The sequence below is a fragment of the Euprymna scolopes genome, chromosome 43 (assembly GCF_053919585.1).
Source record: "Euprymna scolopes isolate OS-2025 chromosome 43, ASM5391958v1, whole genome shotgun sequence".
Classification (NCBI taxonomy): Eukaryota; Metazoa; Mollusca; class Cephalopoda; order Sepiida; family Sepiolidae; genus Euprymna; species Euprymna scolopes.
The window spans coordinates 2,236,011-2,252,674 of record NC_136524.1 but is presented as its reverse complement, the minus strand read 5'-3'; the positions used below and the strand labels follow the sequence as shown (position 1 = coordinate 2,252,674).

At 31.8% G+C, this 16,664-nt stretch overlaps 1 protein-coding gene across 2 annotated transcripts in view; it reads right to left on the bottom strand.

The window, feature by feature from the left end:
* The window catches only part of LOC145268437 (uncharacterized), a 1,138,892-nt gene that overhangs the window by 37,464 nt on the left and 1,084,764 nt on the right, over window positions 1-16,664 (bottom strand). For both annotated transcript variants that reach the window (XM_080123996.1, XM_080123997.1), the window contains one exon: window positions 13,660-13,822. In XM_080123996.1, the coding sequence (XP_079980122.1) occupies window positions 13,660-13,822 (163 nt within the window). The remainder of the gene's footprint in view (window positions 1-13,659; window positions 13,823-16,664) is intronic.

Here is a 16,664-nt window from a genome sequence, read left to right as displayed (position 1 = left end):
TAAGAAATTAAAATATAAACATTTTCTTTTCAAATTTTACTGGGTCAATATTACACCACCATAACAAAGGATTGATATGCCGTAAAACAAAGTAACGTATCCAAAATGGACGACCGTATTTTTGTGTAATTAATATTCTTAGATAAGAAATTAAAATATAAACATTTTCTTTTCAAATTTTACTGGGTCAATATTACACCACCATAACAAAGGATTGATATGCCGTAAAATAAAGTAACGTATCCAAAATGGACGACCGTATTTTTGTGTAATTAATATTCTTAGATAAGAAATTAAAATATAAACATTTTCTTTTCAAATTTTACTGGGTCAATATTACACCACCATAACAAAGGATTAATATGCCGTTAAACGAAGTAACGTATCCAAAATGGACGACCGTATTTTTGTGTAATTAATATTCTTAGATAAGAAATTAAAATATAAACATTTTCTTTTCAAATTTTACTGGGTCAATATTACACCACCATAACAAAGGATTGATATGCCGTAAAACGAAGTAACGTATCCAAAATGGACGACCGTATTTTTGTGTAATTAATATTCTTAGATAAGAAATTAAAATATAAACATTTTCTTTTCAAATTTTACTGGGTCAATATTACACCACCATAACAAAGGATTGATATGCCGTAAAACAAAGTAACGTATCCAAAATGGACGACCGTATTTTTGTGTAATTAATATTCTTAGATAAGAAATTAAAATATAAACATTTTCTTTTCAAATTTTACTGGGTCAATATTACACCACCATAACAAAGGATTAATATGCCGTTAAACGAAGTAACGTATCCAAAATGGACGACCGTATTTTTGTGTAATTACTATTCTTAGATAAGAAATTAAAATATAAACATTTTCTTTTCAATTTTTACTGGTTCAATATTACACCACCACAAACAAGGATTAATATGCCGTAAAACGAAGTAACGTATCCAAAATGGACGACCATACTTTTGCGTAATTAATATTCTTAGATAAGAAATTAAAATATAAATATTTTCTTTTCAAATTTTACTGGTTCAATATTACACCACCACAAAAAAGGATTGATATGCCGTAAAACGAAATAACGTATCCAAAATGGACGACCGTATTTTTGTGTAATTAATATTCTTAGATAAGAAATTAAAATATAAACATTTTCTTTTCAAATTTTACTGGTTCAATATTACACCACCACAAAAAAGGATTGATATGCCGTAAAACGAAGTAACGTATCCAAAATGGACGACCGTATTTTTGTGTAATTACTATTCTTAGATAAGAAATTAAAATATAAACATTTTCTTTTCAAATTTTACTGGGTCAATATTACACCACCACAAAAAAGATTGATATGCCGTTAAACGAAGTAACGTATCCAAAATGGACGACCGTATTTTTGTGTTATTAATATTCTTAGATAAGAAATTAAAATATAAACATTTTCTTTTCAAATTTTACTGGGTCAATATTACACCACCATAACAAAGGATTGATATGCCGTAAAACGAAGTAACGTATCCAAAATTGACGACCGTATTTTTGTGTAATTAATATTCTTAGATGAGAAATTAAAATATAAACATTTTCTTTTCAAATTTTACTGGGTCAATATTACACCACCACAAAAAAGGATTGATATGCCGTTAAACGAAGTAACGTATCCAAAATGGACGACCGTATTTTTGTGTAATTAATATTCTTAGATAAGAAATTAAAATATAAATATTTTCTTTTCAAATTTTACTGGGTCAATATTACACCACCATAACAAAGGATTGATATGCCGTTAAACGAAGTAACGTATCCAAAATGGACGACCGTATTTTTGTGTAATTAATATTCTTAGATGAGAAATTAAAATATAAACATTTTCTTTTCAAATTTTACTGGGTCAATATTACACCACCACAAAAAAGGATTGATATGCCGTAAAACGAAGTAACGTATCCAAAATGGACAACCGTATTTTTGTGTAATTAATATTCTTAGATAAGAAATTAAAATATAAACATTTTCTTTTCAAATTTTACTGGTTCAATATTACACCACCACAAAAAAGGATTGATATGCCGTTAAACGAAGTACCGTATCCAAAATGGACGACCGTATTTTTGTGTAATTAATATTCTTAGATAAGAAATTAAAATATAAACATTTTCTTTTCAAATTTTACTGGGTCAATATTACACCACCATAACAAAGGATTGATATGCCGTAAAACAAAGTAACGTATCCAAAATGGACGACCGTATTTTTGTGTAATTAATATTCTTAGATAAGAAATTAAAATATAAACATTTTCTTTTCAAATTTTACTGGGTCAATATTACACCACCATAACAAAGGATTGATATGCCGTAAAACAAAGTAACGTATCCAAAATGGACGACCGTATTTTTGTGTAATTAATATTCTTAGATAAGAAATTAAAATATAAACATTTTCTTTTCAAATTTTACTGGGTCAATATTACACAACCACAAAAAATGATTGATATGCCGTTAAACGAAGTAACGTATCCAAAATGGACGACCGTATTTTTGTGTAATTAATATTCTTAGATAAGAAATTAAAATATAAACATTTTCTTTTCAAATTTTACTGGGTCAATATTACACCACCATAACAAAGGATTGATATGCCGTAAAACAAAGTAACGTATCCAAAATGGACGACCGTATTTTTGTGTAATTAATATTCTTAGATAAGAAATTAAAATATAAACATTTTCTTTTCAAATTTTACTGGGTCAATATTACACCACCATAACAAAGGATTAATATGCCGTTAAACGAAGTAACGTATCCAAAATGGACGACCGTATTTTTGTGTAATTAATATTCTTAGATAAGAAATTAAAATATAAACATTTTCTTTTCAAATTTTACTGGGTCAATATTACACCACCACAAAAAAGGATTGATATGCCGTAAAACGAAGTAACGTATCCAAAATGGACGACCGTATTTTTGTGTAATTAATATTCTTAGATAAGAAATTAAAATATAAACATTTTCTTTTCAAATTTTACTGGGTCAATATTACACAACCACAAAAAAGGATTGATATGCCGTAAAACGAAGTAACGTATCCAAAATGGACGACCGTATTTTTGTGTAATTAATATTCTTAGATAAGAAATTAAAATATAAACATTTTCTTTTCAATTTTTACTGGTTCAATATTACACCACCACAAAAAAGGATTGATATGCCGTTAAACGAAGTAACGTATCCAAAATGGACGACCGTATTTTTGTGTAATTAATATTCTTAGATAAGAAATTAAAATATAAACATTTTCTTTTCAAATTTTACTGGTTCAATATTACACCACCACAAAAAAGGATTGATATGCCGTAAAACGAAGTAACGTATCCAAAATGGACGACCGTATTTTTGTGTAATTAATATTCTTAGATAAGAAATTAAAATATAAACATTTTCTTTTCAATTTTTACTGGTTCAATATTACACCACCACAAAAAAGGATTGATATGCCGTTAAAAAAAGTAACGTATCCAAAATGGACGACCGTATTTTTGTGTGATTAATATTCTTAGATAAGAAATTAAAATATAAACATTTTCTTTTCAAATTTTACTGGTTCAATATTACACCACCACAAAAAAAGGATTGATATGCCGTAAAACGAAGTAACGTATCCAAAATGGACGACCGTATTTTTGTGTAATTAATATTCTTAGATAAGAAATTAAAATATAAACATTTTCTTTTCAAATTTTACTGGGTCAATATTACACCACCATAACAAAGGATTGATATGCCGTTAAACGAAGTAACGTATCCAAAATGGACGACCGTATTTTTGTGTAATTAATATTCTTAGATAAGAAATTAAAATATAAACATTTTCTTTTCAAATTTTACTGGGTCAATATTACACCACCACAAAAAAGGGTTGATATGCCGTTAAACGAAGTAACGTATCCAAAATGGACGACCGTATTTTTGTGTAATTAATATTCTTAGATAAGAAATTAAAATATAAACATTTTCTTTTCAAATTTTACTGGTTCAATATTACACCACCACAAAAAAGGGTTGATATGCCGTTAAACGAAGTAACGTATCCAAAATGGACGACCGTATTTTTGTGTAATTAATATTCTTAGATGAGAAATTAAAATATAAACATTTTCTTTTAAAATTTTACTGGGTCAACATTACACCACCACAAAAAAGGATTGATATGCCGTAAAACGAAGTAACGTATCCAAAATGGACGACCGTATTTTTGTGTAATTAATATTCTTAGATAAGAAATTAAAATATAAACATTTTCTTTTCAAATTTTACTGGGTCAATATTACACCACCACAAAAAAGGATTGATATGCCGTTAAACGAAGTAACGTATCCAAAATGGACGACCGTATTTTTGTGTAATTAATATTCTTAGATAAGAAATTAAAATATAAACATTTTCTTTTCAAATTTTACTGGGTCAATATTACACCACCACAAAAAAGGATTGATATGCCGTTAAACGAAGTAACGTATCCAAAATGGACGACCATATTTTTGCGTAATTAATATTCTTAGATAAGAAATTAAAATATAAACATTTTCTTTTCAAATTTTACTGGTTCAATATTACACCACCACAAAAAAGGATTGATATGCCGTTAAACGAAGTAACGTATCCAAAATGGACGACCGTATTTTTGTGTAATTAATATTCTTAGATAAGAAATTAAAATATAAATATTTTCTTTTCAAATTTTACTGGGTCAATATCACACCACCATAACAAAGGATTGATATGCCGTAAAACGAAGTAACGTATCCAAAATGGACGACCGTATTTTTGTGTAATTAATATTCTTAGATAAGAAATTAAAATATAAATATTTTCTTTTCAAATTTTACTGGGTCAATATTACACCACCATAACAAAGGATTGATATGCCGTAAAACAAAGTAACGTATCCAAAATGGACGACCGTATTTTTGTGTAATTAATATTCTTAGATGAGAAATTAAAATATAAACATTTTCTTTTAAAATTTTACTGGGTCAACATTACACCACCACAAAAAAGGGATTGATATGCCGTAAAACGAAGTAACGTATCCAAAATGGACGACCGTATTTTTGTGTAATTAATATTCTTAGATAAGAAATTAAAATATAAACATTTTCTTTTCAATTTTTACTGGTTCAATATTACACCACCACAAAAAAGGATTGATATGCCGTTAAACGAAGTAACGTATCCAAAATGGACGACCGTATTTTTGTGTTATTAATATTCTTAGATGAGAAATTAAAATATAAATATTTTCTTTTCAAATTTTACTGGGTCAATATTACACCACCATAACAAAGGATTGATATGCCGTTAAACGAAGTAACGTATCCAAAATGGACGTCCGTATTTTTGTGTAATTAATATTCTTAGATAAGAAATTAAAATATAAACATTTTCTTTTCAAATTTTACTGGGTCAATATTACACCACCACAAAAAAGGATTGATATGCCGTTAAACGAAGTAACGTATCCAAAATGGACGACCGTATTTTTGTGTTATTAATATTCTTAGATGAGAAATTAAAATATAAATATTTTCTTTTAAAATTTTACTGGGTCAATATTACACCACCATAACAAAGGATTGATATGCCGTTAAACGAAGTAACGTATCCAAAATGGACGTCCGTATTTTTGTGTAATTAATATTCTTAGATAAGAAATTAAAATATAAACATTTTCTTTTCAAATTTTACTGGTTCAATATTACACCACCACAAAAAAGGATTGATATGCCGTTAAACGAAGTAACGTATCCAAAATGGACGACCGTATTTTTGTGTAATTAATATTCTTAGATAAGAAATTAAAATATAAATATTTTCTTTTCAAATTTTACTGGGTCAATATCACACCACCATAACAAAGGATTGATATGCCGTAAAACGAAGTAACGTATCCAAAATGGACGACCGTATTTTTGTGTAATTAATATTCTTAGATAAGAAATTAAAATATAAATATTTTCTTTTCAAATTTTACTGGGTCAATATTACACCACCATAACAAAGGATTGATATGCCGTAAAACAAAGTAACGTATCCAAAATGGACGACCGTATTTTTGTGTAATTAATATTCTTAGATGAGAAATTAAAATATAAACATTTTCTTTTCAAATTTTACTGGGTCAACATTACACCACCACAAAAAAGGGATTGATATGCCGTAAAACGAAGTAACGTATCCAAAATGGACGACCGTATTTTTGTGTAATTAATATTCTTAGATAAGAAATTAAAATATAAACATTTTCTTTTCAATTTTTACTGGTTCAATATTACACCACCACAAAAAAGGATTGATATGCCGTTAAACGAAGTAACGTATCCAAAATGGACGACCGTATTTTTGTGTTATTAATATTCTTAGATGAGAAATTAAAATATAAATATTTTCTTTTCAAATTTTACTGGGTCAATATTACACCACCATAACAAAGGATTGATATGCCGTTAAACGAAGTAACGTATCCAAAATGGACGTCCGTATTTTTGTGTAATTAATATTCTTAGATAAGAAATTAAAATATAAACATTTTCTTTTCAAATTTTACTGGGTCAATATTACACCACCACAAAAAAGGATTGATATGCCGTTAAACGAAGTAACGTATCCAAAATGGACGACCGTATTTTTGTGTAATTAATATTCTTAGATGAGAAATTAAAATATAAACATTTTCTTTTAAAATTTTACTGGGTCAACATTACACCACCACAAAAAAGGGATTGATATGCCGTAAAACGAAGTAACGTATCCAAAATGGACGACCGTATTTTTGTGTAATTAATATTCTTAGATAAGAAATTAAAATATAAACATTTTCTTTTCAATTTTTACTGGTTCAATATTACACCACCACAAAAAAGGATTGATATGCCGTTAAACGAAGTAACGTATCCAAAATGGACGACCGTATTTTTGTGTAATTAATATTCTTAGATAAGAAATTAAAATATAAACATTTTCTTTTCAAATTTTACTGGTTCAATATTACACCACCACAAAAAAGGATTGATATGCCGTTAAACGAAGTAACGTATCCAAAATGGACGACCGTATTTTTGTGTAATTAATATTCTTAGATAAGAAATTAAAATATAAACATTTTCTTTTCAAATTTTACTGGGTCAATATTACACCACCATAACAAAGGATTGATATGCCGTAAAACGAAGTAACGTATCCAAAATTGACGACCGTATTTTTGTGTAATTAATATTCTTAGATAAGAAATTAAAATATAAACATTTTCTTTTCAAATTTTACTGGGTCAATATTACACCACCATAACAAAGGATTGATATGCCGTAAAACAAAGTAACGTATCCAAAATGGACGACCATATTTTTGCGTAATTAATATTCTTAGATAAGAAATTAAAATATAAACATTTTCTTTTCAAATTTTACTGGGTCAATATTACACCGCCATAACAAAGGATTGATATGCCGTTAAACGAAGTAACGTATCCAAAATGGACGACCGTATTTTTGTGTAATTAATATTCTTAGATAAGAAATTAAAATATAAACATATTCTTTTAAAATTTTACTGAGTCAATATTACACCATCATAACAAAGGATTGATATGCCGTAAAACAAAGTAACGTATCCAAAATGGACGACCGTATTTTTGTGTAATTAATATTCTTAGATAAGAAATTAAAATATAAACATTTTCTTTTCAAATTTTACTGGGTCAATATTACACCACCACAAAAAAGGATTGATATGCCGTTAAACGAAGTAACGTATCCAAAATGGACGACCGTATTTTTGTGTAATTAATATTCTTAGATAAGAAATTAAAATATAAACATTTTCTTTTCAAATTTTACTGGTTCAATATTACACCACCACAAAAAAGGATTGATATGCCGTTAAACGAAGTAACGTATCCAAAATGGACGACCGTATTTTTGTGTAATTAATATTCTTAGATAAGAAATTAAAATATAAACATTTTCTTTTCAAATTTGACTGGGTCAATATTAAACCACCATAACAAAGGATTGATATGCCGTAAAACAAAGTAACGTATCCAAAATGGACGACCATATTTTTGCGTAATTAATATTCTTAGATAAGAAATTAAAATATAAACATTTTCTTTTCAAATTTTACTGGTTCAATATTACACCACCACAAAAAAGGATTCATATGCCGTAAAACGGAGCAACGTGTTCAAAATGGACGACCGTATTTTTGTGTAATTAATATTCTTAGATAAGAAATTAAAATATAAACATTTTCTTTTCAAATTTTACTGGGTCAATATTACACCACCACAAAAAAGGATTGATATGCCGTTAAACGAAGTAACGTATCCAAAATGGACGACCGTATTTTTGTGTAATTAATATTCTTAGTTAAGAAATTAAAATATAAACATTTTCTTTTCAAATTTTACTGGATTAAACATTTCACAACTCAAAAGTGTTGATATGCCGTACAACTATCAAAGATTTTTATTTTAAAATACCGAACTTGAAGAATAATTTTTGTCTACAAAATTACTAACTTTGGCGCTATACAACCCCAAAACGGGACGATATGCCGTCCAACCAACAACCGAAATTAAAGCAATAAATAAAAATTTAAAGATATAAAAAATTACAAGTCAGAGATTTTTTTTTTTGTTCCAAAATTTTATGATTCACCGTTACACATCCCAAAAAGGGTTGATATGCCGTCAAAAGAAGATGTGGATGGACTATTTGTGTAATTTATACGTCTTTTGGTCGTCAATGTGGTCGTCTTCAAGTCCAACGTAAACAAGTTCTTTACGAGCCGTTCCCCTAAAGTAATCAAATTTACCAAAGTTCCATTACAAACGATACTACGATATTTTCCCAATTATTACTGTACACTCATTAATCCTTATCCTCGAGTGGCCCTCCGGACTTGATAAGCAGTAACTAGTTTGAAAGATAAATAAATAAATAAATACCATGAATAAATATTTTAAGATATAAAAAATTTTGAAATATAAATATTTTTTTTTTTCAAAATGACTGGAACGGTCCTGGATATGACCTTAAACTATATCCGATGATGAGGCCCCAGTGTGCGGGCTTTGGGGAGTGTGGGGCCACCCTTTAATTACCATTGCTCCCAGGTCCACTCTGACCTGGAGTGGTAGTACCTGTTAGGGTCCCAACTATGGGTTAAATAGAAACCGACGTGAAAACAACAAATATATTCTATTAAAAATATTTCTTTAAAATTTTTGGATTCGGCATTAAATAACCTTAAAAGGGTTGATATGCCGTAAAACAAAAACAACTAACCAACTCTCTTAAAGCATCTTTGTCTCTTTTTTTTACCGTTCCTGCGTCTCTCTCTTTTAAGACTCTTCCAATCTCAATTGGTCTCTTTAATTCTATATCCGTCTTTCCATATCTTTTTCTGTTTTTTTTAATCCTCTGTCGTTTTCTCTTTCTATCTCTTTAAGCTAACTTCTATTTCTAACATCTCTCTTTTTTCTCTACAGCTTTGTATTTTAGCCTCTCACTATCTCCTACTTTCTAACTCAATGTCTTTCTTTTCCTCTCCCTTTTTTTAAAAAATCTCTCAAGTCTTCTGTATATTCTTACGTCTCTCTTTTTCCTCTCTCTTTTCTGCTATTATCTCTCTTTAAACCTCTGTCTTTTTCAAATCAATTTGTAATTCAATGTCTTTCTTTTCCTCCACATTTTTAAAAGGTCTCTCTTTCTAGTTAAGCTTCTGTATATTTCAGGTTTTCGGCATATTTTACGTCTCTTTTTTCAGTCTCTTTTTTTGCTATCATCTCTCTTTAAACCTCTGTCTTTTTTAAACTTTCATTCTAATTCAATGTCTTTCTTTTCTTCTGCCTATTTTAAAGGTCTCTCTTTATATTAAAGCTTCTGTATATTTCAAGTCTTCAGCATTATTTTACGTCTCTCCCTTCGCTCTCTCTTTTTTGCTATTATCTCTATTTAAACTTCTGTCTTTTTTTTCAAATCTCTTTCTAATTCAATGTCTTTCTTTTCCTCTACATCTTTTAAAACGTCTCTCTTTCTATTTAACCTTCTGTATACCTCAAGTCCTCGCCATATTTTTACGTCTCTCTTCCACCTCTCTCTAATTTTGTAATTATCTCCCTTTAAGCAGCTCTCTTTCTCCAACTTTCTTTCTAATTAAATGTCTTTCTTTTCCTCTCCCTTTTTAAAAGGTCTCTCTTTCTATTTAATCTTCTGGATATTTCAAGTTGTCGGCATATTTTACGTCTCTCTTTCCCTCTCTCTTTTTTGCTATTATCTCTCTTTAAACCTCTGTCTTTTTTAAACTTTCTAATTCAATGTCTTTCTTTTCCTCTCCCTTTTTTAAAGGTCTCTCTATTTAAACTTCTGTATATCTCAAGTCGTCGCCATATTTTTACGTCTCTCTTCCCCTCTCTCTAATTTTGTAATTATCTCCCTTTAAGCAGCTCTCTTTCTCCAACTTTCTTTCTAATTAAATGTCTTTCTTTTCCTCTCCCTTTTTAAAAGGTCTCTCTTTCTATTTAATCTTCTGGATATTTCAAGTTTTCGGCATATTTTACGTCTCTCTTTCCCTCTCTCTTTTTTGCTATTATCTCTCTTTAAACCTCTGTCTTTTTTAAACTTTCTAATTCAATGTCTTTCTTTTCCTCTCCCTTTTTTAAAGGTCTCTCTATTTAAACTTCTGTATATCTCAAGTCGTCGCCATATTTTTACGTCTCTCTTCCCCTCTCTCTAATTTTGTAATTATCCCCCTTTAAGCCTCTGTCTTTCTCCAACTTTCTTTCTAATTCAATGTCTTTCTTTTCCTCTACATTTTTTAAAAGGTCTCTCTTTCTATTTAATCTTCTGGATATTTCAAGTTGTCGGCATATTTTACGTCTCTCTTTCCCTCTCTCTTTTTTGCTATTATCTCTCTTTAAACCTCTGTCTTTTTTAAACTTTCTAATTCAATGTCTTTCTTTTCCTCTCCCTTTTTTAAAGGTCTCTCTATTTAAACTTCTGTATATCTCAAGTCGTCGCCATATTTTTACGTCTCTCTTCCCCTCTCTCTAATTTTGTAATTATCCCCCTTTAAGCCTCTGTCTTTCTCCAACTTTCTTTCTAATTCAATGTCTTTCTTTTCCTCTACATTTTTTAAAAGGTCTCTCTTTCTATTTAATCTTCTGTCTATCTCAAGTCTTCAGCATATTTTTACGTCTCTCTTTTTCCTCTCTCTTTTCTGCTATTATCTCTCTTTAAACCTCTGTCTTTTTTTTCAAATCTCTTTCTAATTCAATGTCTTTCTTTTCCTCTCCATTTTTAACGCCTCTCTTCCTATTTAAACTTCTGTATATATGTTATGACAACACCTGAAACTACACTAAGAAACAAATCAAGTTCATTATCTAACACAGGACTGTACGAACGCACATATCCAGTATTATAAAATCCAACACACAATATGTAAAAAGTCGTACATTGGAAGTACAGTAAGGTCATTACATATCCGAATTAAAGAACACATTACTATAACTACCGTGTCCTTTTATAAACATTTACCCTACACCCACAATGCCAATAAAAATATAATGGTTAAAATCGAGATAGAATATAAAATATAATTGTTAGCAACCGACATATATACATAAATATTGGATCCCCGCTTATCAAGGCCCAGAGGCCACTCAAGGATGAGGGGCAAAGAGTGTACAGTAGTCAAAAGGACAATACCATAGCAATCGTTAGAAGTGTAACTTTGGTAAAATTGAATTATTTAAGGGGAACGGCTGATCAAGAACTTGTTTATATTGGACTTGAAGAGGGCCATATTGTAGTCAGCTGGAAAGTAGACAAACGGAACAGAGTTCCACAGGTGTGCAGTTCTTAGAATAGCTCTGTTCGTGGAATCTATGTTTAGTTTTAGGCACAGGTAAAGAGTGGAGGAAAATATTGATAGTGGTTACAGCCAAACGAGTGTTTCTTGTGAAAGTTTGGTCCCCGCTTTCTATGCTGATGACACTACCATCTATAGTAGCACATCTAAGACCGTAAACGACCAAGTTCTCTCTGATTCTCTCTCCTCTGATCTTGAGCAAGTGGTACAATGGGGAAAGAGGTGACTGGTTACTTTTAATGCATCTAAAACCAAGCTTCTCTCTTTAAATCATCAACGCTCTGATCCCCATCTGGCATCAATTGAAATGAATGACTCTCATCTTGGGGAGACCTCATGTTTTGACAAGCTTCTGGGCTTGACCTTTAATCCTGATCTTACTTGAAACACATACATCAAATCTGTTGCTAAGGCCGCTGGAAAAATGGTGAGATCCTTTTATCGATCCAGTAGATATCTCACTGCTGATGCAATTCTCTATCTATATAAGAGTCAGGTACGTCCAAGGATGGAATACTGTTGCCATATCTGGGCAGGAGCTGCTAAAAACAGCCTATCCTGCCTTGACAGAGTACAAAATAGACTTTGTGGCTTAGTGGGGGATGCCCTTTTCTCTACCCTGCAACCTCTCTCCCACAGAAGAGACGTTGCGAGCCTATCCTTGTTTTATCGTTATTTCCATGGCAGATGCTCGTCTGAACTCCAATCTCTGGTCCCCCCCTTGCCAATCTTTCACGAAAAACACCCGTCTAGCTGAATCCACTGTGAAAAATTTCCCCCATTCTATATCTGTGCCTAAATCAAAACGCGGATTCCATGAACAAAGCTTCTTTCTTAGAACTGCACGCCTGTGGAACTCTGTTCCATCTGCCTGCTTCCCTCCAGACTACAACTTGGTTGTATTCAAGTCCAATGTTAACAAATTCCTAATGAACCGCACCCTTAAGTAAACATTTCATCAAATCTCCACACTAGCGTAATGTACTTGCAATAACTCTTATCCCTGAGTGGCTTCCGGGCCTTGATAAGTGGTGATCACTGTGTAAAAAAAAAAAAAAAAAATGTTGTGAGTTTGTCTCTGCTTTATCATTATTTTCACCGCAAGTGCTCGACTGAGCTCCATTCTATGACCATCCCCCCTCGCCAAACTTTCAAAAGAAACACCCGTCTAGCTAAAACCACTATCAATAATTTCCCACACTCTTATCTGTGCCTAAACCTAATCGTAGATTCCATGAACAAAGCTTCTTTCTTAGAACTGCACACCTGTGGAACTCTCTTCTGTTGGCTTGCTTTCTCGCCGACTACAATCTGATTGTCTTCAAGTCCAATGTAAATAAGTTCTTGATGAACCGTCTCCCTAAGTAATCCAACTTACAAATATCCCACTACTTATGTTTACTACGTTATAATCATATTGACTAATGTACACCCATTAACTTTTATCCTCGAGTGGCCTCCTGGCCTTAATAAGTTGTGATTCCTGTGTTAAAAAAAATTCAATAAAGAATTACATAATATTCAATAATATATACCCTTCGAATTATTTCTTATCATTTATTTATTTATTTATTTTCAACGAGTGAATAATTCCTGCACTGACAAACCTTCAAAAATACCTTTTAAATAAATATAAATACAAATTACTCCTCTGAAAGGATTTCAAGGAAAAAAAAAACTAATAATTATTTAATAAAAAGCTGAATACAAACCTTAATCTTTCTCCTGCGCATACGGTGTATACGCGACGCTAACTGGATGACTTGTAGCGTTTCGTTGTATTGGGCCATTGCTGAAGACACGTGAGCAATCATGCAGGTCCGACAAGAAAGGTTTCCCAGAGAGTCTCGCAACAACTGGGCAATTTTTGTATCCCTGAAAAAAAGAAAAATACAAGATTTCAGGTTTCGAATTATCAAGTTGACAAGAAACTTCGGGTTTGTATTACTGTACACATAGATTCGAAAAAGTTGTCAAAAAACAAATATATAACAAATAAATGTTATCAAAGGCAAGATAAGTTACTTTTCTACCAAATTGGATATATTTTTCGTGTTTTTATTCAATGTAACATGTTTATTCAGCTCGAAAACCATACAATGTTTACCGATTTATTGGAAAATTCAAGAGGGCCTCTGACTCTGTCTTTAACACGGTAAGTTTGGGAAAAGGTGTTATAAATAAAAAACTAGACAAAATACTCTTAAAAACACGCCGAATATATGTCAACCTATGTCACAGTAATATATATTGAGCGATTTTTTAACAGTATTTTGTCTAGTATTTTATTTACAATACCTTTTCCACAACTTACCGTGTTAAAGAGAGAGTCAGACGCCATCTTTAATTTTCCAATAAATCGGTAAACACTGCATGGTTTTCGAGCTGAATAAACATGTTATATTGATTAAAAACACTAAAAACATATCCAGTTTGTTAGAAAAGTAACTTATCTTGCCTTTGATAACATTTATTTGTTATATATTTGTTTTTTGACAACTTTTTCGAATCTATGTGTACAGTAATACAAACCCGAAACTTCTTATTTAATCGGAATTCATTATTGAGATGAGAATTATTTATTAATTATTTTTATCGTGGACTATTATCCTCGTCTTTTTCTTTGTGGTTTCACAATGTTTCGGCCAACTATTCCTCCGGCCTTCGTCAGGTGGTAACCGAGACGGACAGAAACTCTGAATCTTCTAACTGTATTCTCAGCACTATGATATAATTGCACCAGGGGATAACCACACTCTTCAGTGCATCGAAGTACACTTTTGTATTGACTTTTAAGCCGAGTTCAAAGATATCAGGTGGACTGATATTGCCCTTACTTGAAATCTCAGCAAAGACGATAACCCTGGACAGAAACTTTTTTTCATCACCCTAGGCAAATCCCTGCTATTCGTGGTAATATACAGATGCATTTTGAGGGTGTTGGCAATGGTCCTGTTGTTATAATTTGGATCGGTAGAGAGCATGAGTTGTATAGCGGCGCATCTCCGATCTCACTCGTTGAACATTTTTTTTTTTTACATAGGCATCACCACATTATCAAGGCCAAGAGGCCACTCAAGGATAAGGGTTAAAGAGTGTACAGTAGATATTAGACAATATAGTAATCATTAGTAATGAAAATTTGGTAAATTTGATAACTTATATGGAACGGCTCATCAAGAACTTATTTACGTTAGACTTGAACACAACCATATTGTAGTCAGCCGGAAAGCAGGAAAACGGAAGACAATTCCACAGGCGTGCAGTTCTAAGAAAGAAGCTTTGTTCATGGAATCTACGTTTAGGTTTAGGCACAGATAAAGAGTGGGAGGAATTATTCATAGTGTTTACAGCTAGACGAGTGTTTCTTGTGAAAGTTTGGCGAGAGGGGGGAACCATAGATTGAAGCTCAGTCGAACACCTTCCATGAAAATAACGATACATCAGAGCCAAACTCGCAACATCTCTTCTGTGAGATAGGGGTTGCAGCGAAGAGAAAAGGACATCTCCTACGAGGCTACAAAGTCTATTTTGAACTCTATCAAGGCAGGACAAGTCCTTTCTAGCAGCTCCTGCCCAGATGTGGCAACAGTATTGTATCCTTGGACGTACCTGGCTCTTATATAGATAGAGAATTGCATCAGCAGTTAGATAACTACTGAAACGATAGAAGGATCCGACCATTTTTCCAGCGGCCTTGGCAACAGATTTGATGTACATGTTCCACTTAAGGTCAGGAGTAAAGGTCAAGCCGGGAAGTTTGTCAAAACTTGAGGCCTCCCCAAGACGAGAGGCATTCATTTCAATTGATGCCAGATGTGGATCAGAATGTTGATGATGTAAAGATAGAAGCTTAGTTTTAGATGCATTAAAAGTAACCAGCCACCTCTTTCCCCATTGTACCACTTGCTCAAGATCAGAGAATCAGAGAAAACTTAGTCATTTACGGTCTTAGATATGCTACCATAGATGGTAGTGTCATCAGCATAAATTTCTACAAATGATGCTCTATCGGTGTTTTAATGGCAAATGCTCGTCTGAGCTCCAATCTAACCCTAACCCTAGAGTTCAAAATAGACTTCGTAGCCTCGTAGGAGATGTCCTTTTCTCTTCCTTACAACCTTTATCTCACAGAAGAGATGTTGCGAGTTTGTCTCTGATGTATCGTTATTTTCATGGAAAGTGTTCGACTGAGCTTCAATCTATGATCCCCCCTCGCCAAACTTTTACAAGAAACACTCGTCTAGCTGTAAACACTATCAATAATTCCCCCCACTCTTTATCTGTGCCTAAACCTAAACGTAGATTCCATGAACAAAGCTTCTTTCTTAGAACTGCACGCCTGTGGAATTGTCTTCCGTTTTCCTGCTTTCCGGCTGACTACAATATGGTTGTCTTCAAGTCTAACGTAAATAAGTTTTTGATGAGCCGTTCCATATAAGTTATCAAATTTACCAACATTTTCATTACTAATGATTACTATATTGTCCAATTTCTACTGTACACTCTTTAACCCTTATCCTTGAGTGGCCTCTTGGCCTTGATAATGTGGTGATGCCAATGTAAAAAAAAAAAACCCGACTGTTGTTTACTGTTTGTTTCCTGATTTCCTTCATCCAGAGGAAGTCTTATAATAAAGACGAAACGTCGATGAACGCATAACTAAACGTGTATACCATGAACAAAGCTTCTTTTTTTTATAACTGCACACCTATGG